Consider the following 27410-nt stretch of genomic DNA (forward strand, 5'->3'; position numbering starts at 1 on the left):
TCACTCCGTGTCGCTCGCGCTGAGACCACAAGCAAGGTCGCCAACTCGGAGACGCATGTGACGCGAGCAACGCTCCGTACGCGCAAACCATCCGCTCCTTCGCCGTCAGCTCAGATGGAAGAAGCGCGGTTTTCCAACGCGATCGAGCGTTTCGGGGTGTAAAGTTCAGCGGGAGCGGAGTGCGCGCGAGCCATGGACGGGTTCCTTTGTGCGCCGCATGCGGGGCGCGATGAGCATGAGGACTAGCGCGCGGGGCGCTCCGCCGACACTTATTTACCCCGGACAGAACCGCGGCTGCGTCGGACACCGTCGCGCTCAGAATGCTGCTGCTGCTTCTGCGGCGGCCTCTGGCTCACGTGATGCAGTTTTGATGCTTATTTGATGTTTAAATATCCACTTTAGTTTATAACCCAAAGAGCTGCGCACGCACGGGAGACGTCGACATGCTGACTGGGTCCAAGACCACGTTCAAAGTGAGACAGCTCGTCCCGGACGTGAAGGTGCGTCTCTCTCCCTCTCACCGCCCGGCCCCCCCAGCTCACCACCATTCCCGTCCTCTCCCTCATCCTCTTCCTCGTCTCGTGGCGACGTGATTCATAGTAGCGTCTCTTTCCGCAACTTTCACTGTCGACTCTGGAACAACAGTGAGTGATCCGAGATTGATCTCGCAACGAGCAAGCTGTTCACTTTAGTCGGAGTTTTGCTGGCTGGTTCGCATTTTGCAGGTTCATGATTCACGTGTCTGGTTATTTAGTAACATTTTCTACAAAATGTTACCGAATATACGTGCGTTTAGTCGAAATCCTCTTTAGATCCATGGACCCCAACAAACAAAGGTCAATGCTAGAGGATTTAGAAACGACCTCATCATTCTTTCACTTTCTACTTTTGACCTTAATATTTTATATGCATGGTCAGTATGAATGTCCTTGTGTGGTGGGTTACACAAAAAAATAAGTGAGAATGTGTCATAAATCATGCTAACATATAAGGGCCCACAGCCTACTCTGTATTTACCTTTACTGTTAATTTCCTTTGTTTTTGTGGACTGTTTTTATGAGTGTGTGGATGGTACCGAATAGTACAGTGTGTGTATGCTGTGTGTTTCTAGCAGCTTGCAACAACAGGAGTCGCTTTCACCTGTTCAGTGATCTGCAGTACCGGGTTGATGATGAAGGGCTGCGCTCAGCATCCAGAAGGCGTGAGTTTGGATGTTAACTGGAAAACGTCTGGCCATAAGTGACGTGGTCCGTGTTGCGTCTCAACGAGGTCGACTGATGTAGCGCGTACATAACCACCCTCGGCGATCATCCGCCTGTCGTAGTGTTTATGAGTTGTCACAATAGGAGCAGCGGCCTCTAAAAGTTTCTGTCCGGCTCTGATTTGTGGTTTGTTGCAGGAACTCAAAAGAGAGAGTTTCCATGCTTCCGTGTGCTGTTACGGTACACTTCCATTTCACGAATCCCCAGCAGAGTACTTGTGGGACTTTTTGGAAAATTGCCAGCGCATGTGGTTTCTTCTTGACTCTATCAGACCAGTATGAAAAGTGAGCAAACGGGACGATGTCGCTTTGTCAGCTTGCCTTGCTAGCTTGAATGCGCTGAAATCTTTTGAGACATTCAGATTTTATTAAAATAGATTTATTACTCTATGGTCCTGTCTGTTACACATGCAACGGAAAGAAACTGAGTCACACAGCGCAACTTGATTCGTTATGTGTTTAATATGGTGAAATGCGTCGGCTGATTACGGTATAGTCCATTTCCGTTGGATTCTGGTGCCTAGCCTTATAATATTCCACTTTCTGGACAGTGTCCAGGAGATTATCACTCTTGACTTACTTGTAAGAATATGGTTGGCATGGAATTAGTAAAAGGTGGTACCTTTATCTGTCCCTTCAGGCACTCCTTATGTCCAGGGGAGGTGTGGTGTTCATGTTGTATTTGGACGTCACCGAGGACTCAGACTTGGAATCGTAGGAAAAGAAAATGTAAAAAGCAGTTATTTCTGTGTTGAGCTCTGTAAAGCACATTTTACAAACTTTATATTGCTTTAGTATATCTATGTTGAATGTACTTGTGAGGTGGAAAAAATGGTTATTCTCATAAATTTTTTTTCAAACACACAGTAAACTTTATAATAAGGTTGAGCTCCAGGCAGCTGCAAAACATCAGTTTTCAACTAAAAACATCAAGAAACCAATAGAGTGCGTTTTATGTTCGTCAGATATTTTTAGACAATAGTGTGAGCTTTAACAGGCTTTGCTTTTTTTTAAAAAAATTTTTATTTAAAGGCTTTGTACTTTCTACTTTTGTTCTGACATTTTTTTCATAAATCGCATGTTTTCTCATTGTAGTTAGCATTCCATTGCAATGCATGTCTCAGTAATTTGGATACCAAGACACTGGACTTGGAGTTACTAACCACAACTTCTAACTGATTTAAACTGCATGCTGACAAGAAATATGTGATATTTTAAAACTGGCCTAACCGCTGGCAGCCACCACATCCCATAGAGTCACATTTCTTGCTGAACCATTCAAGACCATGAGTGCGTAAGGAACCCATAACTACAATGACAAGTTGATCTGGTATTTTGCTCCATTTTATTTCAGAACATAACACGACTGAATGTCTCAACTTTCTCTGTATGTCTTTTTTTGTCTATTGCTGACTTTTGAGTATTATTTGGATACATGTGATCAATATAGTCTCTAGTTTTCAGTCTTTTGAGTGTTCATAATTTTAGTTTAAATTTAGAAGTTGTCTTTGTGAGTAATTACTGTGCGCCTGTTATCCAAGGAGAGCGTTAGGGAAAAAAAGGTTGATGAGCTGCAGTGTCCCACATTTCACAGAGTATTGTAAATGTGTGCCATTGGTTATAAACAGGGCCCTGATTGCATAAGTTTCTTAGTTTGAGACAGTTGCTGTAAACCGGACAGCTGAAAGGCCTTGCATGATGAAAGAGGATACTTTGCTATTTCCTCTTGGTTCTAGATGATCCAGGCAGATAAATGAAGGCTTGATGACTGTTTAATGGTTCCAGACACACCCGGTTTCATCAGAGCCAGTCCTTCTTGATTCTGAGCATCATACCACTTTGGCATCTTTGACAAGTTGAGATGAAGGTTTTTCCATCCTTTGTGTTCATGCAAGAGCTTCTACCCAGCTGCTGCCACTTCTTACAGTGGAATTAAGCCGTTGGCCCTGCAGTTCAGTCACCACCAAAAAAAGCTTTTCACCAGGCCATTGTCTTTCAGATCCTCTCTGACAGAGCAGTTCTCTGTTCAATGCAAGTGAATGGCACAGTGATGTAACGGGTACCTTAGCTGTGCTTTTTTTAATTGTGGGTTTAAATCCGGCTCATTCTGTGTAGAGTTTTCAAGTTCTGCCATATTTGTGTGGATTTCCTGCACGCTCTCCAGTTTCCTCCTACTGTCCAAAGACATGTATTTCAAGTGACTTATGACTCTAAATTGTGCTCAGTGTAGAATATGTAGCGTTGAAAGTTACCTTGGGCAAAGGTGTCAGCTAGATACTAGTTAATCATAAAACTGATGTCTGAAGCCTGAGCCTCTGTCTGAAAGTTGGAGCTTGGTGTTGAATCTTTACAACTGTTAGACTGGGGTGCTCTGCAGTGTGCGATGATGAAAATGCTGGAAAGAACTTAATGCAGATATTGAACAATTTTTCATTCTGCTCCACTTGATCAAATGTTTCTGATGAGGTAAGTGGGTTCTCTAGTATCTAGTATTGAGTTCTAAGTGTCAGCCTGGTTTCTTTTGGTATTTCACCTTGGTGCAATATGTGACAGCAGGGATTCCATGTCTGCAGCAATGAATGTTACACATTCTGGTGAGACAGGTTTATACACAGCTGGGTGTAGCCTTGTGTGGCTCGTTGCCTTTTCTTATTGGTTCGTTGTGTTTGGCTAACAGTCTGATTAAACCAATTTCTCTCCTCTTCTCAGTGCAGATTAAATTTCTAGTGGTGCACTTCATTGAACTAAAAGCTTTGAAGCTGTGGAACTGTTTAACTCTCTTGAAGACAAGGGTTGGTCGAGCATGTCTCAACTGGGGATCCTTTCAGTTTAATGAATAGCAAGCTAGCTGTCTTATGTGGGCGGTATCATTGCTGAAGTTAATGAGTGTGTGAGTTGATGTTAGTGTCCCAGGCCTACTCCCACTTGGGTTCTGGTGTCATGCTCTATTAGTATGGACAAATCTTATTTGGTCTTTTTTTTTTTTTTTAAAATATTCACACTGAGCTGGGAACAGCCTGGCAGAGCATTTTTAATGCTAGTGAGATCAAGAAATATCCAACTGCATAACTTGGAATTTGTTTTTTTTTTTTTTAAAGTACATTATGTAGTACACATGCCCTGCACTGGAAAGTGCCGTTTGCAGTTAATGCTATTTAAAATGTGAGTTTTTGCTCCATTTTTAGATTTCTGGGTCTACATTTTGTGCAGTGCTCTATTCAGTGTATTTATAATCGTAGGAACAATCAAACTCCTGACCTTTAATTTAGTGTTGCGCTTGCCCTGCGAGAACTAAATTTGATAATGTATGGAAAGATCCTCTAGATACGTGTGTGAGTGTAATGAAGCGCATATGTTGCACGTTTCTTGCTGGATTGGGGTTTGTTCAATGCAAACGAAACTAATCTTTTTTTCCTCGAATGTTCTGCCTTGATCTGAATTCTGGAGACGGCAGGCTCCTCTGGGAAGGATATGGAAATTCCTCTGCAGAGCTCATCATAGAAAGATGAACCCTCAAGGCGGAGACACAGGGCTCCATATATTCATTGCATGGCTGAAGTCTAATTTCCACATTAAACATTCCAACAGTAGTGATAGGATCAGGGGGTTTTTCCGCATGTGTAATGATTGCTTTCCGTCACACTCGCCTCTCCTTCTCTGAAGGAGAAATAACTGAACCGCTGGCACGTTCAGCTGAGAAGCTGCATCAACGCAGAGGGAAGGAGGTTTCCAATGAAAAAAAGCACGGGATTGTCACAATCAACAGTGGAGCAGTGTGTCCCCGTGCGGTCTTACCCCAGCGTGTTTTTATTCACTTCACTCCCAAGAGGTTTAATTGGCAGGCTGTCTCAGATGGATGAGCCAGGTCATTTTTCTTCTGGGATTTTCCTTTCAGTTTGTGATTCACAGTATTTTCCACATTTGCAATATTTCCAAAAATTTAAAATATATGTGTAAACAAGAATCTTTCCTAAAATTAAAAAGTCAGTTTTTTTCACACACACACACACACACACACACACACACATTTTCTGAACCGCTTGTCCCATACGGGGTCACGGGGAACCGGAGCCTAACCCGGCAACACAGAGCGTAAGGCTGGAAGGGAAGGGGACACACCCAGGACGGGACGCCAGTCCGTCGCAAGGCACCCCAAGCGGGACTCGAACCCCAGACCCACCCGAGAGCAGGACCCGGTCCAACCCACTGCGCCACTGTGCCCCCCTGCCTCAGTTTTTTTCTTTGAGTAGTTTTTGTGATTCCACTACCATCTCTATTCTACAGTATTTATGTCTGAACCAAAAGAAATGGACTCGGAGTTGAGCTACTGGCTAGACATGATTGTGTTTCATTCTAAGCTTGCTTTTGTCTGTAGGAAATGTGAATATTATAAGAAGCTTGAAGTGGGTCTCATGGGGAAACACTTCAAAGAGTGCTTGTTTCCAGAGGGTAAACTTTTTTTTTTCTCTCTTCCTTGTTTACATTTTCATAAGAGCTGGGAGGACTTGGAGTGGGGAAGAAATAGAATGCCACAAGACCGTGCAAACAAAAACAAAATCTGCCAGACAGTAACTGGGTCAATTAAAGTGTGGTCACTTTGGTATTTTACATACTGATATATGACTCACTGTAGCTGTGTTATTATTAGCTCGATTGTTGAGCTACGTGAAGCTGCGGTGTCATTTGGCTGCCGTTCTTATGCGTCTCATTCCGCAGCAGTGAGGTCTGCTTGGCGGGGTAGAGGCGCTGCGGTGTCGGCGTTGCCTTGGCCGTGCGATCTTGGCTCCGCACGGCAGAGGAAAGCCGTGAGCGATGGAAAGTGCAGCGGGCCCCACCGTCTCGGCGCAGGAAGCGGCTCCTGGCCTAGTTCGGCCTGAGGCTTCTCTCTCGTGCTCTTGCTTAACATTGCGGTTCCTGACTCTCTTGCCCTAACAGAAATGCATCTTTCTGTCCTTTACATTTAGCTCCAGTTGCTGTCTGCCTCTTACTTTCTCTCTTTTCTCTTCTCAGCACTTCTGTTCGCTGTTTGTCTGTAAATCCTGTCCATTTTAATCCTTTTTTTTCCCCCCCCCCCCTCTTTTGTTCCCCAGAAATCCCATTATGATTACAGCTCCTAACGATGCTGGCAAAAGTTCCGCCTCGTTGCTTCACAAATGCATCTCAGTGGGTCAAGCGTACTTCCACTGAGTTGCTCTTTCGTTAGATTCTCATTAGTGGTAATTCGGAACAGTTGAAGCCATTTGGAAACATCCCTGCAGTACGGTGGATTCATTAGCCGAACCTTTGAATAAAAAGGGAGGAACGAAGATGGAAGGTCTCGCAGGGAAAGACGTCGTTCCACGGAAATCCAATGTACAGGATACCGAATGAGAACAGCTATGAAAGAAACACACACATAATGCACATCTACCTGTAAGCATTCTGAAAACGGGAAGGACCTGTAAATGTGCGGCATTTCTGCTGGGACCTTCTACCAGAAACACATTCCCATCATATTGGTGGTGGATCCCGAGGTCGGAGAGAAGTGTTACCAGTGGCCCAGCTTTTACCAGAATTCTTTCCAGTGTCAGGGAAGAAAACGGCACTCTAGGTCCACTTAAAATTGATGAAAACAACAAAATTATTGTTGGACTTCAAGGAGTAACCAAGCACCCTGTAAAGTTTTACAGTGCCTCTCCTTATAAAACTTTTTAAAAGGCTTGTTTTTCTTTTCCATGCAGTTCTGCTTGCACAGACCACGGGTGGAGGTTAAGTCAATAAATGGGGCGGGACGGTACCCATCCCTCGGGTGTCTAGGTATAACCCCATCATTCTGCTCTGCTTTCTCTTGTAGGACCTTAGGCCTGGTGTGGTCCTCTTTTTAACTGGGTTGTTTACCATCGGTCTCTATGCTGGGTTCCAGACTAGTTCAAGTGATCATAGTCGCTGAGGCTTATTTATGAAGCTGTTTTGAGGATTATATGAAGAAATGTATGGTCAGCTGACTGCCATCATTGAAGACTTCACACAAATTGTAGTTCTTGCTATGCTCTGTTTCGTACAGAAAAGCCTGGTAAACATGATAGCTCCAAACTGGCATACAGAGATGGAGTGGAATTCTTACCAGAAGACAACATTGTCATTTTGCATCATTTCACATGTAGAGCATCAGAGGAGTGACTGCTTTATGTAAAGACTACCTTCAATTCAGTTACTGTAACTATTGCGGAAGACTGTGAGGCAGAAAATGCTTAAATATAATATTGAATTCCTCAATCATCTTCTGTAAGGGTTTTATTGACTTATCTGTAAAATCGTGCAACAGAATGGATTTTGGAGACTGGAGTAGACTTTTCCATTGTTTGCTTTTTGGCTGTTTATGTACTCTTTTAGCAACCCCATATGCCTGGTGAGTGACACAATTATGCAAATAAACAATAACAGTCCAAAGAAAGCGATCTTTGGGGAGCCATTTAGGTTTCCGTGAGATGTCTACTGCGGAGTAGACCGTATGCTCTAGGCAGCAACAGGAGCTGTTTGGTCCTCTGTCCGCTGACTTGGAGTCAGAGCCGAACGGAGGGTAAGCTGGACCACTCCCTTCAACCAGATTAGTTTACCCAAGTCTGAAGCTGGTTTTGGTCTGGAGGAAATGAAATACAGATTTATGAGGATGAAACTGTGAAAGCAGACTTCACCCTGTCCCCCCTAAGAGTTCATCTGTCTCGCCTTGACTCAGCCTCCCTATGTATGCCTGGGAAGCTGTTGGTGTTTGCTCTGCCAAGCTTCTGTCTGAGGAGTGTAAGTGCCAAGAGCTGAAATCCACACATCTTCAAGACTGTCTAGGGACACGTACAGTATATACCGGACATTGTGGAAGGATCCCACCTGGGAACGTAGGCAGGGAATGATGTGATCTCTCATCATATCAGAGATGGTTATGCTGAGTAAGTACCTTTCAAGATAATGGCCTTTGGAATTGGTTGTGTACACAAATCACAAGGTTATTACACTAATGTGACTTTTTGTTGCTTAGCAAATTTAATGTTGTTTAAATTTTGTTGGAAGTTTCCAGCTGAACAGTTAAGACATTATTGCTTCATTGTGATGGCTAGCTAAGGCAGAAAATGGGTGGCTGTAGACTAAATAAAATGTGCTGTGTAATATCCCTTTGATACGACTAAAGTTTTCCATGGCAGTTCATCAAAGTCCTCATTTCTGATGTCTCACCCCATTTTCAGGGTAATCCAGTCTCTAAAATATTCATTCAGCAGAAGATTTCGAGGCAGTTGAGCATTTACACAGGCAGGGTGGTGTTTCAAGAGGTGTAGCGACTTGATACACTTGAGCAAAGGGTTTTACCTAAACTGCTAAGGTAAATACTGAGCTGAATAAAGCGGGATATGTACGCGGTGAAAACAATACCGGCCACTATGTGTAGGAGTTTGTTTAAAATGTCAAATTACAGGGATAAACTTTTCACTCCTTAAAAGAAAAGTGGGCGGGAGCTTTGTTGCTAAGTGGGTCCACATGTGTTAGCACACATTCTGTGTATAAATCTGTGGGCTTAGATGTTAGAGCCTGTAGAACACATGGCCGGTGTTAATGACCACATCCCACTAACGAAGCTGTATGAAATAATGGCAAGACGAACAGAAGAAAACCGGTTTCCCCAAGGCATCCTGCTTGGGTAATGGACTCTTATGAATTAAACAGAGTCAAGAATATGGGATTGTAGAGTTGGGGTTTCTTTCCCTCAAAGCATAAGTTCTATTTGAATGAGCTGAGCTTTTAGTGCAGGTCCAAATTTGTGTTCCGTGTCTGAGCCCAGTTAACCAAACTGACTTGTGGAAGGGGTTCCCGGAGGGGCAGAATTTAACTGTTGTTATACCGGGGAGGGTTCAAGTCGACATGGGTACCCTGCCTTTCCATAGCTATGGCATCTGTCCCTGGTTGAGCCATGAATTCATGTCGCAGCTATTCTGGCCTGGAAGAAGAGCATACTTACAAACACACACCCTCTGCCCTTATCGTTTCAATATATATAAAGAGGCGATTCAGGCAGCCCAATTTAAGAGGCATAGAAAACCAAACTGGTGCAAATAAACAGAAAAATGTATGGCAAGGAAATTGCTTCCAAAGCTCTCAAGTAATGCTGATCTCACTCAGTGAATATCCTAAGGCACTCGGGCTTCTTTAGTGTATTTCTGGATACTCAGCATTAGTCCTTTACAATTACTATTTCTTGCAAAAGGACAATTTGTCTACTGGTAAGATAGTGCTTTGAGGTCCTAGAACGGTGTCCTGAGCTTGCAAATGACCATCCCAAGAAACTGGAACTGTGTTCATTTGTTCTGTGTATGTAGGGCCACAATTTGAAGTGTGCTGCTCAGATTAACCAGTGACATGACGATACGACTTGTCTGTCTCTCTGTCCTTGTAGGGGAGGATGCAGAGCCATGGTGGGCTTCATGTCCGGGGCAGAGACCACTTTGGTCTGCAGTGCTTACCAGGTGAGTCCTACTGCTGCTGAACACTGTTTGTCTGTGCACCGAGCCCCAGCACCACATACAGCCATCCCATGCCACGGCACCACGTTCCAGGCTCCTGGGGCTGCACATGGCATAGTGGTTAGAGCTGCTGCCTCTGGACTATGAGGTCACAGTATCAAATCCCTCTTGCTTTAATGTCCTTGACCAAGGTACTTACCTGAATTGCTCCCATAAAAAATACCCAACAGTTTAAATGGGTATATCACTGTAAGTAACTTAAAATTGTAAATCGCTTCTCGGAAAAGTGTCAGCTAAATGAAAAAATGTGTTTCTTATACATTCATATTTAGGTCATGGCATTGTTCATGTTTTAGTCCATCTGTGATATTAAATATTTCCTGATTTTAATTGTTCTGGGTTACTGTAATCTTCATGTTTACACTGGTGTTCTAAAGTTTGGAATCACCCAGAAATTTAAGTTTTTTTTTTTAAAGAATTGATACTTTTTTTTATCAAGGTGCACTTAAATTGATTTAAAAATGTAGCTGAGATCGTTACTAATGTTGCAGATAGCCGTTACTGATAATGTGTCAGATTGCCAAGAAACTGAAGATTTAATAAAAAAAAACTGTCCACTACTGTCTTGAGAGAAGAGGGTAAACTGGATTTAACCAGAGCAAAAAAAGAAGCGGAAGTCCCAGATGCACAACTGCACAAGAGGATAAGCACGTCACAGTCTGTAGTTTGATGCAAGCAGATGCCTTACAGGTCCTCAGTTGACTGCTCCCTTAAATAGTACACACCAAATACCAGTGTCATCTGTAACAGTGAAAAGACGACTCCGGGATGCCGGCCGTAGAGGCACAGTTTCAAAGAAAAAGCCATATCTGAAACTGGCAAATAAAAAGAAAAGGTTAAAATGGGCAAAAGAACACACATTGGACAGTTTATGACTGGAAAAAGCTATTATGAATGGATGAGTCTAAGTCTGAGGTGGATCAAAGAGGAGAACATATGTGAAATGTAGTCAGAATGAAAGGATGCTGGAGGAGTTCTTCATGCCTTCTGTCAAGCATGGCAGAGGAGGAAATGTAATGGTATGGGGCTGCTTTGGTGCTTCTACTCTATGGAAAACTTATTTGGTGAAGAAACGGGAAGCCGGAGTACTGTCTTTGATGAACTAGCTGGCGCATGACGAGTTTGATATACAGAACTGTTGCATGAAACAGAAACAATTTTTTGACATTGTTAATGTATTGACTGTCATTGCAGATTAATTGAATGCTACCTTAGTGAATAGAAGCATCAATTTCTATGAAAAATATAAACGTTTCTGGGCGATTCCAAACTTTTGAATGCTAGTGTACTTTATTTGGCTTGTTGATTCTATATTTATACTCATAAATTGAAAGTAAATGGTTACTAAAAGCAAATATCCCCTGTAAGTTTTTGAAAGGAGGAATCTGTATATACACACACACACACACACACACACACAGTCTGAAACCACTTACCCCGAGCGGGGTTGCAGCGAACCGGAGCCTAACCTGGCAACACAGGGCTCAAGGCTGGAAGGGGAGGGAACACAGCCAGGATGGGGCTCCAGTACACTACGTGGCTCCTCAAGCAGGACTCGAACCCCAGGCTCGCCACATGGCGGGACCCGGCCAAGTCCTTTGCGCCACTGCGCCCCCTGGAATCTGTACAGAATTTATATTTTTGTATTTGTAGCCCCCCCCCCAAGAATTTTTTTTTTTTTTTTTTTTTTTTTTTTTTTTTTTTTTTTTTTTTTTTTTTTTTTTTTTTTTAAAATAGTTTTTATAAAGGGCACAGGTTCACAGTGACATACAGGTAGAGACCGTACACTGAAAAATTGCAAATACGTCTACGTACGTAGAGCATGCGCTCTAGATATTCTAGGTAGTCTAGATTCTAGATATTCCCGAAGTCCAAAATTTTTTTTTCGGAGGAAGCAATTTAAACCCTTTGGCCATCCACATATTTGCAGAGCTGACTTCAGGTGTAGACCACAGCAGTGAAATACATTTCTTTGCCAAGTATTTAAAGACTCATAATTCTATGTACTATGACACCATCACATCATCTAGGCTGCGGTTTAACGGGGTAATGCAGGCAAACCAAGCCTTCGGTTAAACGTTTTGTGCATGGCTTCATGAACACCATTACATTAAACTTCCTTTCCCTGAATAAATTTATGAAAGCACCTGCAAAGGCTTTGCATTTAAAACACAGCTGAGACCTCGCCTCCCCTACAGATTGTAGCACATGTAGATGACCATTCATAATCTCTAAGGCGCGGCAAGGTCCTGTTCCCATGCTCAGACGACGAGTGTGTTCGCAAAGCTGGTACCCGTGTGATCCCGCGGAAGGAATCCTCCAGTGGGTTCTGAGAAGGGTTTCCTCATGGCATGCGGGGAAAGGCAGTGAGCGCCTACTTTGTGTTTTCTTCCTGACAACAATTCCTCACTGTACTTGGAACGGCCCTGCTGCCCTGATTTCAGCGTCAGCACTCCGCTGTTCCCGGGGCTTTGCTCAGGAATGTTGGCAGGCCGCTGAGGATTGCCGAAGCCAGGCTAATCTTTAACTTTTCATATTTACGCACCTCTTCTGGGAACCGCTGTAGGAATCGTGTGTGGCTGGCTCTCTGACTCACTTTCATTCTCCCTTTGTCCTTTTCATGTCATTAATGTTTTTGTTTTTTTTCTTTTTTTTTTTTAAAAAAACCTTTAGGCTATTAGTCATTTTTTTCCTGAGTCGTGTTTTTTGAACTTCACTGACACTGAATCCAGATTCGCAGCCTCTGCCTCATTCACTGTTTCATTGTTATTTTGAAATGCCATCTGTTCTTTCTTGTCACCGTTTCCCGCCATTCTCCTCCTCTGTAATTACCCTCCCACCCTGCTCGAACCACACTGATGTATTAAAACCCATATAGAAAGCAAAAGTATTAAGAGAACAGATATAGGATGTTTGGCGGTTTTGTTTGAAAAACACTTTCTTGAGTAGAGTTCAGAGAATCTTTTATTCAGAGATCAAACCCACTGGGGAATAAGAATACTGTGCTGACTTATTTAATTTGCTTACAGAACTGAAAGGGAAAGGCTGATTTTACGATGACCTCACTAAGGATGCTGATGCTACATCACACACACTCATAGAGAAACATGCAGCTGAAAGGGCTCGTATCACAATAAAAACACCATCCAGGGTTAGTTTTCATGTACAGATGCCCCAGAAGCACACTGCACATCCTCAGGTGGTGCCTGAGGACAGGACTGTTGAAACCAAAATAGCCTCAAAGATAAACATCTCATCACCACACCTTCAGTGATGGAAAGGGAGCATTTCTGAAATAGTCTTAAGGGTCCTGAAGAAGAACAGGTTATTTCTGAAGCTTCTCTGAAGCCATGATTTGCTTAAGGTCTGTTTTCTTTCTTTCTTTCTTTGGTGATTCATACCGCAGGCCACACCTGTATTCTGTCGTAACTACGTTTTATGCCAGCCATCTGGTTTTGTTCGTATGACAACATATTTCTAAACCACCTGAGGAAGGAATCGCTTCCTTAAAGTGAGGAGTGCGTCTCGATCACGTTAATGTTTCATACAATAGTGCCGTTTGTTACACTTGGAAGCCTACGCGTAGAACTTCATCACTGCGATTTCGGACGTTCTTCATACTCCACAAAGTATCAGGATCATAATCTGATAGAAAATACATATTGTGATCCAGTGGAGTTCTGAACACACGAAGAGACACACACAGCACTCAACTGGCCTCACCATATGTAGACAATAGAAGTTGTCTGGGTACCGCACTGGGTATATTAGACTGTTCTTGGGGCCACTGTGGAATCTGGAAAACACTCTTTCCGGTGTGTTCATAAATGCATTGATCTGTTGACAAGGTCCTTGCCCATCAATCCAAAATTTTGAAGAATGGTCAGCACTGCATTGTCTTGCTCTTGTATGGCAGAGCTGTGTGTTGTTGCTTAGGTGTGTTTTTGTGTTACTGGGTCTTTGCTTTGAGAGTAGTTAAGGTTATCTGAAAGTCTCAGGTTGGATCGTTGAACTTGCAGGACTGGAGCACCCTAGATCTCCCTTTGAGGAACCAGTTTACACTGTGCTGCAGGGTTCTTGTACTACAATTATATCATACTGAGCTTTGTTCTATGGGAGCTTTAACTCAACGATAATTTACACATATGTATTCAGCATCTTTTACGTTTGAGGTCTGACACAAAGTCTTTAGGTGTGACTTACGGATTATTCCAGTATTGTTTAATTATTCAGTGTACGTTTATTGAGAATAAAACACTGAGACTTTGATCTGGGTAGTTATTTTGCTTGTCAAATGCGGTATTGAGCATGAATAGCAGACACAAAGCAGCGCTATCACACATGACGCTCAGCTGCAATTTTGTTGTTCTTTTACAAAGGAATTTCCTTGACTTGATCAAGGAATTTTTTTTTCTGGAACTTTAAGGCAGGATTTTCTCTGGGTGTGCCTGGTCAAGCATTACAATGGCCTTTGTGGGGACGAAATGGCAACGTCTCTTTGCTTACGTGGCTCTGGTCAGTGTTGCTATGGGAACCGGGCCTTGCTGACAACTTCTTTGTTTTGCTTCAGGAGACTATTACAAATGTGCGGCCCTACAGTCTTTATTTAAGGGCGCCTGGAAAAGGGGAGGCAACGTTACGCTTAGTCTTTCGTGTTCCATCGCATTAATGTTACATTTTCCATTTGCATCACACCGGCAAAATATACAAACAATTAAGACTCACTGGAAAGCAATGAACACTGCTATGAAATAGGAAGTGCATCTATCTGCTGCAGTTTACGGCAGATTGCATTACGTGCATCTTCATTTATATATGAATTTGGGGATTTGTGTTGAATTATGCAAATGACACATCAGTTCCTGCCGAGTTAGTTATGGAAACACAGTTGGCAGGTGGGTACAATATGTAAGATCTGCATTTTGGCTCTTATAGAAGAAGGTAAATCCTGGTATGAAGCATTCAGGCAAGAACCAGCTTGATTCTTTGTCTGTAATTTGATGTCAGTTGAGCTGTTTTGTGGTACAATGCAATCCATATGCATGTTGAGTGCTGTTACTAAAATAACTTAAGTGATGAAAAGCTGTCATTGTGAAGCTGCTGTGTTCCCCCGTGCCCCAGGGGAGTGTGTTTTGCAGAGAGCGGTGTTGGTGAGAAAGAAGCTGTCGGCTGCGGAGGGGGGCGGCTGGCTTGCTGGGACCCTGTTCTGCACCCACTTCAGAGTCGCCTTTGTAGCCCAGGACAGCAAGAAACCTGATGTAAGTGTCCAGGCCACTGTCTGCTGCAGCTTGGCTGGCAAACAGGGCTCCTGAGTTCAAGGTTAATGTTTTCTTTGTCATTTAAAGGTAGATTTCAGCGTGATGCAGAATGCGCAAATTCCTTTCCCCTGTATTTGGCTCGTTATGTCAGTGTCACGTTGACGCCAACTGACTTGGCCAAAAAAGGGCATCATATTACTCTGTGTCACAATCAGGTCCTGATGACTTGGGGAAACAAGACACACAGGATAATAAACTTTGCTTAAACAGCTTTCACTTTCTGACCCATTCTGAAGCTAATTATGTGATTGTTGGATTTTTCTTATAAGTGAAATATTTTTTAATACTCTATAGTCATGAGAATTTTAATGAAATACTAAATAAACTAGAATGAATATTCTGTAACCTAGTGGGGGGTGTGGTAGTGCAGCGGGTTTGGACCGGGTCCTGCTCTCTGGTGGGTCTGGGGTTCGAGTCCTGCTTGGGGTGCCTTGTGATGGACTGGCATCCCATCCTAGGTGTGTCCCCCCCGCTTGGGACAAGCGGTTTCAGAGTGTGTGTGTGTGTGTGTGTGTGTGTGTGTGTGTGTGTGTGTGTGTGTGTAACCTGTATTCCATATTTATAACATCAAGTATACTTACAGGCAACGTAACGTGCCATATTTCACACTGATTACATACGTGAGAAATTAATGATTGTGAAGGAAGGACTCGGTGACAATGGAGCAGGAGATGATAGCGGCTGCAGTGAATTTCTGCTTAAGATCAGATCACTCTCACCCTCAGTTTGTGTGTTTAGGACAGCGCAGACCCAGTTCTCTTTGGAGACCACGATGTCGCCCTGGCCTCTATAGAGAAGGTGGTGGCAGGTAGGGTTTGCTTCCAAGAGTTATTGCCATGACACGCCTGACCCAGACTCCTGATGAGGACCCGTGAAACAGAAGGCAGCTAGAACTCTGACTGTGCTTTGCGTGCTGCAGTTGGGCCGTCTCGCACAAAGCTTGTGACGCCAAGCACCTCCCTGAAGTTCACGCCCGAGGAGCTGGTCGTGTATTGCCGAGACCTCCGGGTGCTGTGCTTCTTGTTTGACCGACTGACCCCCGAGACCCAGGCTGTGGAGGTGAGTGTCCTCGGGTGGCTGTGCAGCTAGTTGGTGCCGTCTGAAATGTAACTCGGCGACCGCTTGAATTCCGCGTCTTGTATTTCGATGTCTTCACAGATAACCTACGCCATAGCGAAAACCTACCAGCCCATGAAGCCAGGCTCCATTCTCTCCTTTCAGAATTCAGCGCTGGGGAGCGTGGGTAAGTGATTCAGGAGAACTTCCCACAGTTCCACATGGCCAGTGGTTGTAGAAGCTGGAGATTTATTTGGCCAAAGCAGCATTTGTTCTGCCCATTAATAGCTCATTTTAAACTATTAAGGAATGTTTTATCTTTTTATTTTGCAACCTTATCTCATTCATTCTTTAAATACTACTGTGCTACAACTTGCCATTAGTGGGGGTTGTTAAATGACTGTAATTAGAGAAAGGTCTTCAGAATGTGTTACTTCAGGCTTTATTTAGCTTAAGTGAATAAAGAGCTGGGGAAATAGGGGGAAATTTAAAGCATGCAGATCACAGATTAATATCACTAGAAAAAATGATTGCTGTCAAAGGTAAGTAGACCTAGATTTTCTTGTTCCTTGACTTTATGAAGGGGTCTGACGGCACACATTGCGAACGCGTGCATTTTATTGTCGCGTGTGGTGTTAAACTTTTCATATTTCTAATATGCTGCCCAATAGAGATGAGACAGTTCCTCAGCAACCGCAGACAAGACTGCCACATGAACTGGTTTGAGACTGCAGCTGACTGGGAAAAAGAGTTGGAGAGGACCAGAGCCATGGGCTGGAGAGTCAGTGCCGTCAACGACCGCTTCGAAATGGCCACCAGGTACAAGCTCTGCGCAGAAGCGTGAACTTGCTGCAACGGTAATATCGATGCTGAGTCTCAAATACAGCAATGTCCGTGCAATACGCTTATCGGTGAAATTTTAATTCCGTAATTTTAAAAGCTGTAATACTTAGAAAAGTTGTAATTCTCTAATACAGATAGTTGAAGGTAGTCCTTAAAATCATAGAGACAGTCCTAAATATCTTCCAAGGCTGACCTGTCATGTTGTAGATTACTGCAGCACAGCTGAAGACCACTGGATGTACATGTTATGTTTGTAGTTTTAGGTAAAAAGGATTCATACCCCCCACCTTCATTTTCAGCCTTCCCAGGTTCAATGTGGTCCCTCAGAAGGTTCTAGACACGGAACTGAAGAAGACCTTTGCCCACTTCAATGAGGGGCGTATCCCTGTAAGGAAACTATGATTGCATTTTTCTTCCAGTTGCTCCATCTTCTTACTTAATGGTATCAAAAAACATTTTTTTTTTTTTTTTTTAAAAAAAAACTTCAGCTCATACCAGGTGTTACTGTTTGGGAGAAAAGCAGGGTCCTCCTAATTTGCTCTCTCATTAAGCTCATTAAGGGAAGGAGCCACTGGAGATGATGTTGATTTTTCCGTGCCTTTCCTGTTCTGTAGCGATGGTGCTGGCATCACCCATGTGGGAGCGACTTGTTGCGGATGGCCAGCCTCCAGAACAACATCTACCATGAGAAAGATGATATCAGGTGTGTTCCCAAGATTTTCCAGGTCATTTTCATCAAATGTGTACATCTGTTGCCAGGCTTATACCAGAAAAGGTGAAGAGTCCTTTGTTCTAAAAGTTGTTGCTCACTGTTGGAAAAGGGAGTGAAAGTGAGTTACTGTAGCTGGTTGGTGCAGGCATCTCTGCTTTAAGGACACACGTCCACACAGGCTGAAACCGCTTGTCCCAAGCGGGGTCTCAGCAAACCGGAGCCTACCCCAGCAACGCAGGGCGCAAGGCTGGAGGGGGAGGGGACACACCCAGGACGGGACGCCAGTCCATTGCAAGGCACCCCAAGCAGGACTCAAACCCCAGACCCACCAGAGCGCAGGACCCGGCCAAACCCGCTGTGCCACTGCGTCCCCCCCGCTTTACGGACAGATGTTACAAGAACTTATAAATGAGGCCTTTGTAATAGACCCATCTTTTGAGGAAAAGGGATTCTTCCCATTACAGCTGAGGCTAATACGTTGCTCGTTTCTCTGCGGTGAAGGAACCTTGAGGCTATTGTGTTTGGGGTCCAGCAGCAGTGCGTGGTGGTGGACGTGGCAGAGGAGATGCCCACGCCGGCCGACATCCAGCTGGCCCACACTCGCCTGCGTGCGCTGTGCCTCGGGGGTAGGTCATCAGCACAAGGATTACCAGCAGGGGTTGAGTTAAATTAATGTAAAATTTCCTGTGCAAGTGCAAACTTCTGACCAGGTTTCACCGATTTCTTCAGGGAAAAACCATCAAGGTTTATGGGTGTTATGGGCATATAGCAAAATACTTTCATTTAGTTACCGAAGGTATCCTGAAACTCAAGATAGGTCTCTTGTGGGCATTTCTTCAGTTTAACGTACCCCTTATCCACACATGTAGTTTACAGTTATACATAATGAGAAGAGAATCATTCAATGTAGTAACTTTCAAAGAAGCATGATAAACAGTCAGATGAGTATTTTGATAATAGCTTTGACATACAATGTGTGAATGACAAGTTGTATAGTAAAAGTCCTTAGTACTCAGAAGCCGGAGAAACTCTATTCATCATAAGCTGCAGACACGAAAAGATCGTAACGTGAAAAGATCAGAGCTGTCAGTCTGGGGGGGAACAGAAGATGTCGTCATCCTCCCCTTTTGACTCAGCGTCTCGGTGCCAAGGTCATCGTCCGAGTCATTCTTGTTCTCCAACAGACATCTCTACAAATGCCTCTGTGCCCGACGACAGGTGGCTCTCCACTCTGGAGAGCACTCGCTGGTTGGACCATACCAGGTAGGACCACCGCTGTAGCCCCGTGACCCACGCCTACCTCCATCACCACATCCAGTTGGATTCTGATATGGAGTCAAATTACACTTACATCTCTCCTTGTATTAAGTATGAAATTAGGCAGATAGTGTTATGAGTTGAAGCACAACTCTGGCAATCGGTAAACATATCCGGTGCAATCAATAAAACAGATAATTTAACTTCCAGCATCTGTTTTGGCTTAATATTTATAGCAGTTTGTGTTGATCAAATTAGAACATGGTAAACATTTAACTCCGACCTGGAAATGTTAGCAAAACACCGCACTGAAACCGGAGAGAATATTTTCTGCAGTCTGGCACTGGCATTAGTGGGGTCTTTAGGAGTGAGTATGACTATCCTGTCCTGTCCTGTCCTGTCCCCTCTCCTCGCCTCCACTCCCCTCCATTCTACTCACAGGTGCTGTTTGAAGAAAGCTGCAGAGGTAGCATGTCTGCTGAGGGAGCGGCAGCTTTCTGTCATCCTACAGGGTGAGCGTGTAAAAGAATTAAGACGTAAAGGAATAAAAAAACAGTACAGTAGGCCTTCTAAATTTCTTCACTCAAAACTTTCTGCTAAAGCCTCGCACAACACACGGTGGCGCTCTTTGTTTGAAATTCGGACAAATCAGTGCATTGCTTTTCAGCAAATAGATGGTTAGAATATTTACTTCTACAACATATAATACTGGAAAGGAAATTAGAAATGTCTCTTTTGCTTTTTCCCTTCAGAAACGTACTACTTTGTATTGCATAACTAATTGTTTTACAATATTGAATTCGGCACCGTAATATAAACCAGTTTCAAAATCATTTTTAATTTTTTAAAAATTTTTTTTTAATCCCCACATTTGTCAGCATGAATTCCAACCAAATGTATAAAGGATCAGTTGAAGTAAATGATAATTTGAATGTTACACAATGCATTTATTCACTTTTTTTTTCCCCCCAAACTGTACAGTACATGTCCTACATAGGAGTCTTTTAACAATGTTTCCCTTCCTCTTCTCTTCATCTGCTGTTATGATATATCGCAGACAAAGCATGTTCCGGTGTACGTGCAGCGGGGTGATCGAAATTTGTGTGTGAACGTGTGTCCAGAACCGGAGGATCGAGATATGAACTGCGTGGTGTCCAGTCTGGTGCAGGTGATGAGTGACCCGTACTGCAGGACCATGCTGGGCTTCCAGGGCCTCATACAAAAGGAGTGGGTGATGGCAGGACATCGCTTCCTCAGTCGGGCCAACTACCACCGGGACAGTGACAAAGAGGAGGTGAAAATCACAAGGGTCACGATACCTGATGTGGTAGATGCAAATTTTAGCCTTGTCCTTCTGCAATTTTGGCTTGTACGTTTATTCATTTGTGTGATGCTTTTCTCCACATCAGCTTACAGTGTTAACCTGCTTACAATGATTTACCCACGTAGGCAGCAGGGTAATTTTTATTGCCGCAATGAAGGTGCTACGGCAGGTGGTACAGTTCAAACCTGGGTGTTTCGAGTGCAAGGTCACGGCTCTAATCGCTGTGCCACCTGCTTCCTTCTCTTAATAAAAAAAAAAAAAAAATAGGGGTTGCTTATTGTGCACATGTGTACAATACTGTCATAGCTGTTGCAGAATTTGCCTGTGTGATGATGGCCAAGCTCGCACCTCAGGTGTAACAGCAGACACTTTCTGCTGTGTCTCACTCCTCCTGCGCTCTCTACCTCCTTCTAGGGCCCGATTTTCCTGCTTTTCTTGGACTGCGTGTGGCAGCTGTGGGCACAGCGCCCCTCACGTTTCCAGTTCACAGGGGACTACCTGCTGGCCCTCCATGACAGCGCCCATGTACCCCTCTTCAGCACCTTCCTGTTCAACTGCCAGAGGGAGAGGAGCAGGCGTTCGCAGGTACCGGGATATGGTGGGGTGATGATCGTGGTTGTTCGCGGTACTGGGTGTAAAGTGATTCCTTGATACTTTGAGTTTAGACTTTAGGTTTAGTTTTTTCCGAAGTGACAAATCCACCTGGAGTTTGAAGAAATTTAATACAAAGCTGAAATGTAAAATGCTGAGAGTTCATCCCGCATTGCTGCCGCCAAGCTGAAGCAGTACCCTGTGCTTGAATACTGGGGACAGCTGGTTGAGTAGTGGTTGGTGCTCCTACCTTCGGACCCCAAGGTTGCAGGTTCGATCCCCCCTCCAGCTGTGGTACTGTTGAGCAAGGTACTTACCCTAAATTGCTCCAGTAAAAATTACCCAGCTGTATGAATGGGTAAATAATGGTAAGATTGTTATAACTGTAACATTAACATTAAAAGTCGCTTTGGAGAAAAGCATCAGATAAATGTAATATACTGGTATTACTTATACCTGGCCCATTACAGCTATCGTTAGAATGTTTAATGTTTTTAAGTATCAAAAGGAATAGTATGGCATTAATCATAGCATTATTATAAGGAAAATGGTTAACGATTTTTAAGCTGGCAGTTGAAACTGCGCGACGTAATGTCTCTTTTTAAGGGCTTTTTTATGTAAGGCTGTAACGCGTTGTTCATGTGCTCCCAGCGTCTGACTCAGAGTTACACTCCGGTTGACGGATGGAGTGAGGGGCCACCCGAAGAGGCCTCCCAGCATCCTTCCGACCCTCCGTTTCCGCCTGTATGGGACTGGGCCCTGCAATACAGCCCACGCAGACGGGCCTGCTTCACGCAGCCCGTTACCCAGCCCATCCTGGCTGCGCCAGCGGTCCTGAACGGGAACCTTAACGCCAACCCTGATAACCACAAGGTGAGAACAGTGGATGCTGGGAATGTTTTAAGAAGAACATTGCAGTACAAACAGACAGCAACTATCTGTCAGCTCATAAAATTTTATTTAACTGTTGGGAGGATCTTTAGACGTATACCTGAAAGAAGAGCAGCTATTTCAGTGCCAACTTTCCAAGCTATTTTGATCAAAACATAATGATTAGGGCTACACTAGGCATGCTCTCCGGTGGGTCTGGGGTTCGAGCCCCGCTTGGGGTGTCTTGCGACGGACTGGCGTCCCGTCCCGGGTGTGTCCCCTCCCCCTCCGGCCCTACGCCCTGTGTTGCCGGGTTAGGCTCCGGCTCCCCGCGACCCCGTATGGGACTGGCCGTTCCAGATTGTGTGTGTATTTCCTGCTTCCTGATTTTTAGTTTTGCAGTTTATACAGGAAAGTAAATGTTTATAACACAATGAAACACACAAATAGCTTGTCTTTTATACCCAAACCAAGGTGCCACTTCTACTATGCAAGTTTGGTGTTTCACTTACACTCATCTGAAACACAGTTGAGACTGTGTTCCTTCATAAAAATAGCGTGATGAAAACTACATTTAAAAAGAACTAGAGGAATGCAAGGCGGTCTAGGAGGGAATATGAAAAAAGTCGGCCGTCTGGTGACCATTCATCGAAATAATCTGGAAAATGGTTTTCCCTCTCCCGGTTCTGCTGCCCCAGCTTGCTGGTTCTGGCATTGAGGATATGCTGGGAATGTTTGCCATCTGTTCTTTTCATGGCATATAATTGTAGTTCTGTTTTGGGTTTTCCCCGCACTGGAAAATGTGGGGATAAAAAGGAGCAGTAATTCTGAAACATCCACTAAGCTTATATAAAACAGGAAGGCTGACACATAAGAGACCATTGTGAAGGAGTTTCAGACCGGAATATTGTGCCAGTGCGTTGAGCGATTCAGCTGGCAACTGGGCTCATTTGCAGTCACCAACGGCAAACGTGAGTAGCCGACGTTGCGATGAGGGTTAGTCCTCGAAAACGCGCAGGGGTTTCTTGTTCCTAATTTCTGCCATGTATCCTGACTGTTTTTGCAATTGGTGTCTTTGATAAATACGACTCTGGCCTTTTTCACTGCCAAAATAAAGATGTACATTTTAAACAAAAAAAGTGTCCTAGAGATCCCAGGTGTTTCCGGTTTTATTTTAATCGCATAGTGGGTAGCAGTTAATGAAACAATGCTTTGTTAAGTGTAATAGAGTAAATGAAGCAGCTGGAATGAGAGTGGAATAGCCCTACTGTTTTTCAGTTTTAAGTGCAGTGGAAAATGCCCATTTGTTCAAGCTTCTTAGCAGATAAAGTTAATGAGAGCCACACTGATGTAATTCCACATGGGTGAAGCCTGCAATTTCAACATCTGGTTTGTCATGTTTTCCACCACAGAGCTGGTCTCCAATTCTCAGACTCGTAGCAAATCAGTGTTTGTCAATGTGAATATTATCGTTACGCTTAAGGTAGAGAAACGGCATTTTGTCATGATACAATGTGGGATGTTCTAGCAGCAGTTACTGCTACCAGAATGGATCCACAGTGTTACAGAACATCATAAAAGAATACCTGTTTATAAATGGCAGATTTGATTTGGTGGTTTACGTAGAGTAACAGGAAAAAAAACGTATTATGAAGACTGCATAGTAATGTTTTCTCTAGTATAGCCATACTCACAGAGGTGGGTAGTAAAGAGTTTCATTTATTTGGTTAAAATTAGTTTTTGCCAGTTATACTTTTTACTTGAGTGCATTTTGTACGGGGGGAAAAAAAAAAAAAAACTTTTATTCTGTCTCTCTCGTTGTTACTTTTGAGTTTTTAACTCTTTCTTTCTCTCCTTGAAACTAATCAAGTCACTTTTACTGAGAACCACTACTAACACTTCTCACTGTCAGCTGACTTGGTGTATTTATTTGCCCACTGTTGGTTGTCAGTCAGTTTTCCCATAGATCAGTCAAGTGTTTTTTCCTTCCAACCCAGGAACACCTTCTCATTGTGAGATGACATCTTTGTAGATTTCATTGGCCATCATGAGAATTTCTCTCTTAACCGTCTGGGTTGCTACTAGATTTTTTGTTTTTTAAATCTTCTTAGCATAATTGAAAATCTATTTTATAAAGTAGCAGACATTGTAAAGTGTTTTTTTTTTTTTTTTTTTTTTTTTTTTTTCTTCCCCCCCTCCCTTCATGAGTTAAAACTGGATATTGAAACTTTTAAATCACTAATGGTTCTTTAAATAAAAATACACACACACACACACACACTTTCTGAACCACTCGTCCCATACGGGGTCGCGGGAAGCTGGAGCCCAACCCGGCAACTCAGGGCGTAAGGCCGGAGGGGGAGGGGACACACCCAGGACGGGACGCCAGTCCGTCGCAAGGCACCCCAAGCGGGACTCGAACCCCAGGCCCACCGGAGAGCAGGACCCGATCCAACCCACCGCGCCACTGCACCCCCCTAAATAAAAATACTTTACATGAATTTTGTTTTTTTCACTACACTTCATAACTCTGCACACAAGAGGCTGTATCCTTCACGTTCTCTTCTTCGCAGCTGAATGATGCAGTCCCAGGCTCCGTCTTCCTCTTCTCACGGGGCAGTTTCACCTCCCCTTCACACCTCCTGCCCTGGCGCAGCGGTGGAGGGGTGGGGTCCTACCGTAAGAGTCACCGACGGGCCCCCTCCTCCGAAAGCCTGCCTGGACTGGACCGTCTGCTGAAGGCCTACTCCCTGCTGGAGGTGTGCAGGACTCCCTCAAGCCCCCACGACCCCCAGGAGCCCCTGTTGCCCCTCCTGCTAGGGCCCTGTGTAGGGGTGTGGAAGGAGTGCTACCTTCGAGGTGCTCTCCATGCACAGGTAGCTTGAAATGTTGATGCCTTCACAGAAATATAAACATTATCGTTACTACAACCATCCTAAAAATGCATCAGCTTTGGAAATTACCGTAAAGACCTTGTAGATGTACATTCATAGTTTTATCATAACCACCCTTTGACAGATAGCGTTCTTAGTGTTCACTTCATAGTGTTACTTTAGCTGCGTTTCTCCAGATATATTTTTACAATTTTAACTAACCTTTATACATGTATGTATTTTTCAAAAATAATTTTACCAAAACTGCCTTCATGAACACTTTTTCACTTGAATCATGCTTTATATCACGTACTGCTTGAAGGTGATTTTTTTTTTTTTTGAATGGCAGAGCTGTATTGTTTAACATCAGGTATGATGAAAAATAGTATTGGGTAAATAAATGTCCTTTGTCGTTTGTGTTTGAAGGCCTGGGCCCACCCGTCGTCCACATCTTCTCCATTCGCATCGGCCTCCACGCACCACCCGGTAGATCAGTTGGCCCAGGAGGTGCAGCAGCTGAGGGACAAGCTAGCCCAAGTATCCTTTTCACGCGCTGCCAGCAAAACCAACAGGCAGCAGTTTCGCCGCCCTGAAGCCAACCTCAACCGAAATGCCAGCAGCGGTACTTTCCTCTTTTCTGCTTCAAGACCTGCCCAGGTTACACCCAGGGCTATTCCCCCAACTTCCTCCCTGCCCAAGGCCCCGCTCCCAAAGTGCCCAATAACCGGCCCTGCCCATCGGGACGCGGGCAAGCGCACGTTCCTTTTTGGCTCTACTCCGAATGGCCGAGCAGACCTGCGGTACACCCCTACGCCCAGTGTCAGGCTAGCCAAGAACAGTGGCTCCTCCTTGAAATCCTAAGTGTGTTACCAGCAGTGTGGTGAACTTTACATTGCAAGGAAGTGTTTGCCACATTCCAAATAGTATTGAAGCAAAGAACCAGTGAACCTAAATTGCGTGTAAATTATTCATTGACCACACGAGCCAACGACGTGTTTACAGCTTGTATTTTTTCTATGTTCACTCATTTATATATTATATGAAATGATCTGTTTGTGGAAAAACTGGCGATGACCCATTCAGAACTTTCCTCTGGGTGTGAAGTAATGGAGCAGTTCTGGGATAGAACAGTAGAGGGAGACATTTGACACTGAAAAAACCTCTAAAAGGGACTAAAAATAATATTTGGCACTAATACTTTATCCAGTATTTTAGCGGATCAAGTCGATTACAGTATTTCCATAGTGACGTGAAAGTAAGAGAACTTTCATTTGTCCTGATGTGTAATTTGTTGTCAACTCAGCTGTGTATCTCACGCACAGTATTTATACTGGAATGCACAATTGCAAAATCAGTTGAATACATTAGCAACAGTAATTTTGCACGGTTGGAGCATAAGAGGAACTATAATTTCTATAGTGTCTTAACTGTTCTTGTTGGTAGCCTGTGTTTGAGCGCTAGCCCTCTTTGAACTGTGCTGGGAACCTGATTGAAATTCAAGACACCGTGAGTGGAACTAAAGGCATTCAGTGCGTGCCAGTAGTCTCCTTTGGTGTGACAGAATATGCTTATTAGTCTACGTATTAATACAAGTATCACTGTAAAAATTTATGCGTGCAGTTCAGCGGACTGAGGCAACTGCTCCTCCGGGCAACAGTCTGAAGGTCCTGATGGATCCAAGTTTGCTTGGCTTGTTTCGGTGTAGTGTGGATTTCATAAAGACTATCTTATCACTTTCAGCATTCAGTATTCATCATTACTTTTTACATGGTGATGTAATTAAATAGTATATTTTTTTGTTCTGGTTATATTTTTGTCTATTTCTAATACTATCTTGATGTAGCCTTTAAAAAAAGTACCTTCGTGATGTCTTCTCCCCACACGCGTTAGTCTATGTCAAGTGTTTATTGTACTTGAGGTCTGGGCAAATAGGGGAGATGGTTAACTGAAAGGACAGTGCAGGAGTCAGGCCTTTCATTGGGATGATGTGAACTCTTAGGTGACGAAAGCACTAGGATCTGCCTAATGGGGGTAATTTATGTGGTAAACACTGTGCAACCAAAAATTCCTAATAAAGGTAGAAGTTTCACACAAAATCACTTATATAGCACTAAATTCTGTGTTCTTTTGTCAAACTTTTAATGGACAGATGATGGGTATATTTTTCTATACACTTTCCTTCAAAGCATCGTTCATCATGGTATGTCTGTTATGACCACGTTGAATTTCTTTGTTCTTTTTCCAAAGCTTTGACATTAAAAACCCAAAGCCTGTTTTAATTTGGTCAGTCTTGTCAAAAAAAACCTAAGGCAAATCCAAAATATATTTACAGTATGTAAAGCAATTAATATGGCTTTTGTTGATATTCTCTGTTTTAGTGTTTTTGCCCATTTTTGTTCACTGAGAAAATGCAAGGTCTAAACGTTATCTCCTGGCTGGAAAAAGCAATTGAAAGGGTTCTTGCCTGATATCCAGGTGATTCCGAATGTGCAGGTAGTACTTCTTATGAGGATTCTCTGCACTAGAAGAAGTGTATCTTTTAGGTACAAACGTAGATTTTGGTACGAAACTTGACTTGAAAATGTATATAGCCGTCTATTTTCAGTCCACCTTATTTAATAACTTGAATAAATCTTGCTTCAACCACAAATCTGATGTCACTTGTTTTTAATGGATTTCATGTTTACATTTTATATCATTTTCAATACAAGTTGTTAAAAATACATACTATGCAGATTTTTAATGAAAATAAGTATGTA

At 43.5% G+C, this 27410-nt stretch overlaps 1 protein-coding gene across 1 annotated transcript; it reads left to right on the forward strand.

The window, feature by feature from the left end:
• Positions 1–27293, forward strand: mtmr11 (myotubularin related protein 11). Its single transcript, XM_018739680.2, has 17 exons — positions 1–500; positions 9681–9750; positions 14929–15065; positions 15864–15933; positions 16045–16184; positions 16284–16368; positions 16853–17000; positions 17324–17411; positions 17639–17727; positions 18238–18362; positions 18921–18999; positions 19435–19505; positions 20115–20287; positions 20732–20902; positions 21560–21781; positions 24352–24654; positions 25078–27293. Exons 1-17 carry the CDS (start codon positions 444–446, stop codon positions 25510–25512), a joined length of 2463 nt encoding a protein of 820 aa, XP_018595196.2. The 5' UTR covers positions 1–443; the 3' UTR covers positions 25513–27293.
• Positions 27294–27410: the final 117 nt, after the last annotated feature.

Source organism: Scleropages formosus, chromosome 18 (genome assembly GCF_900964775.1).
Source record: "Scleropages formosus chromosome 18, fSclFor1.1, whole genome shotgun sequence".
NCBI lineage: Eukaryota > Metazoa > Chordata > Actinopteri > Osteoglossiformes > Osteoglossidae > Scleropages > Scleropages formosus.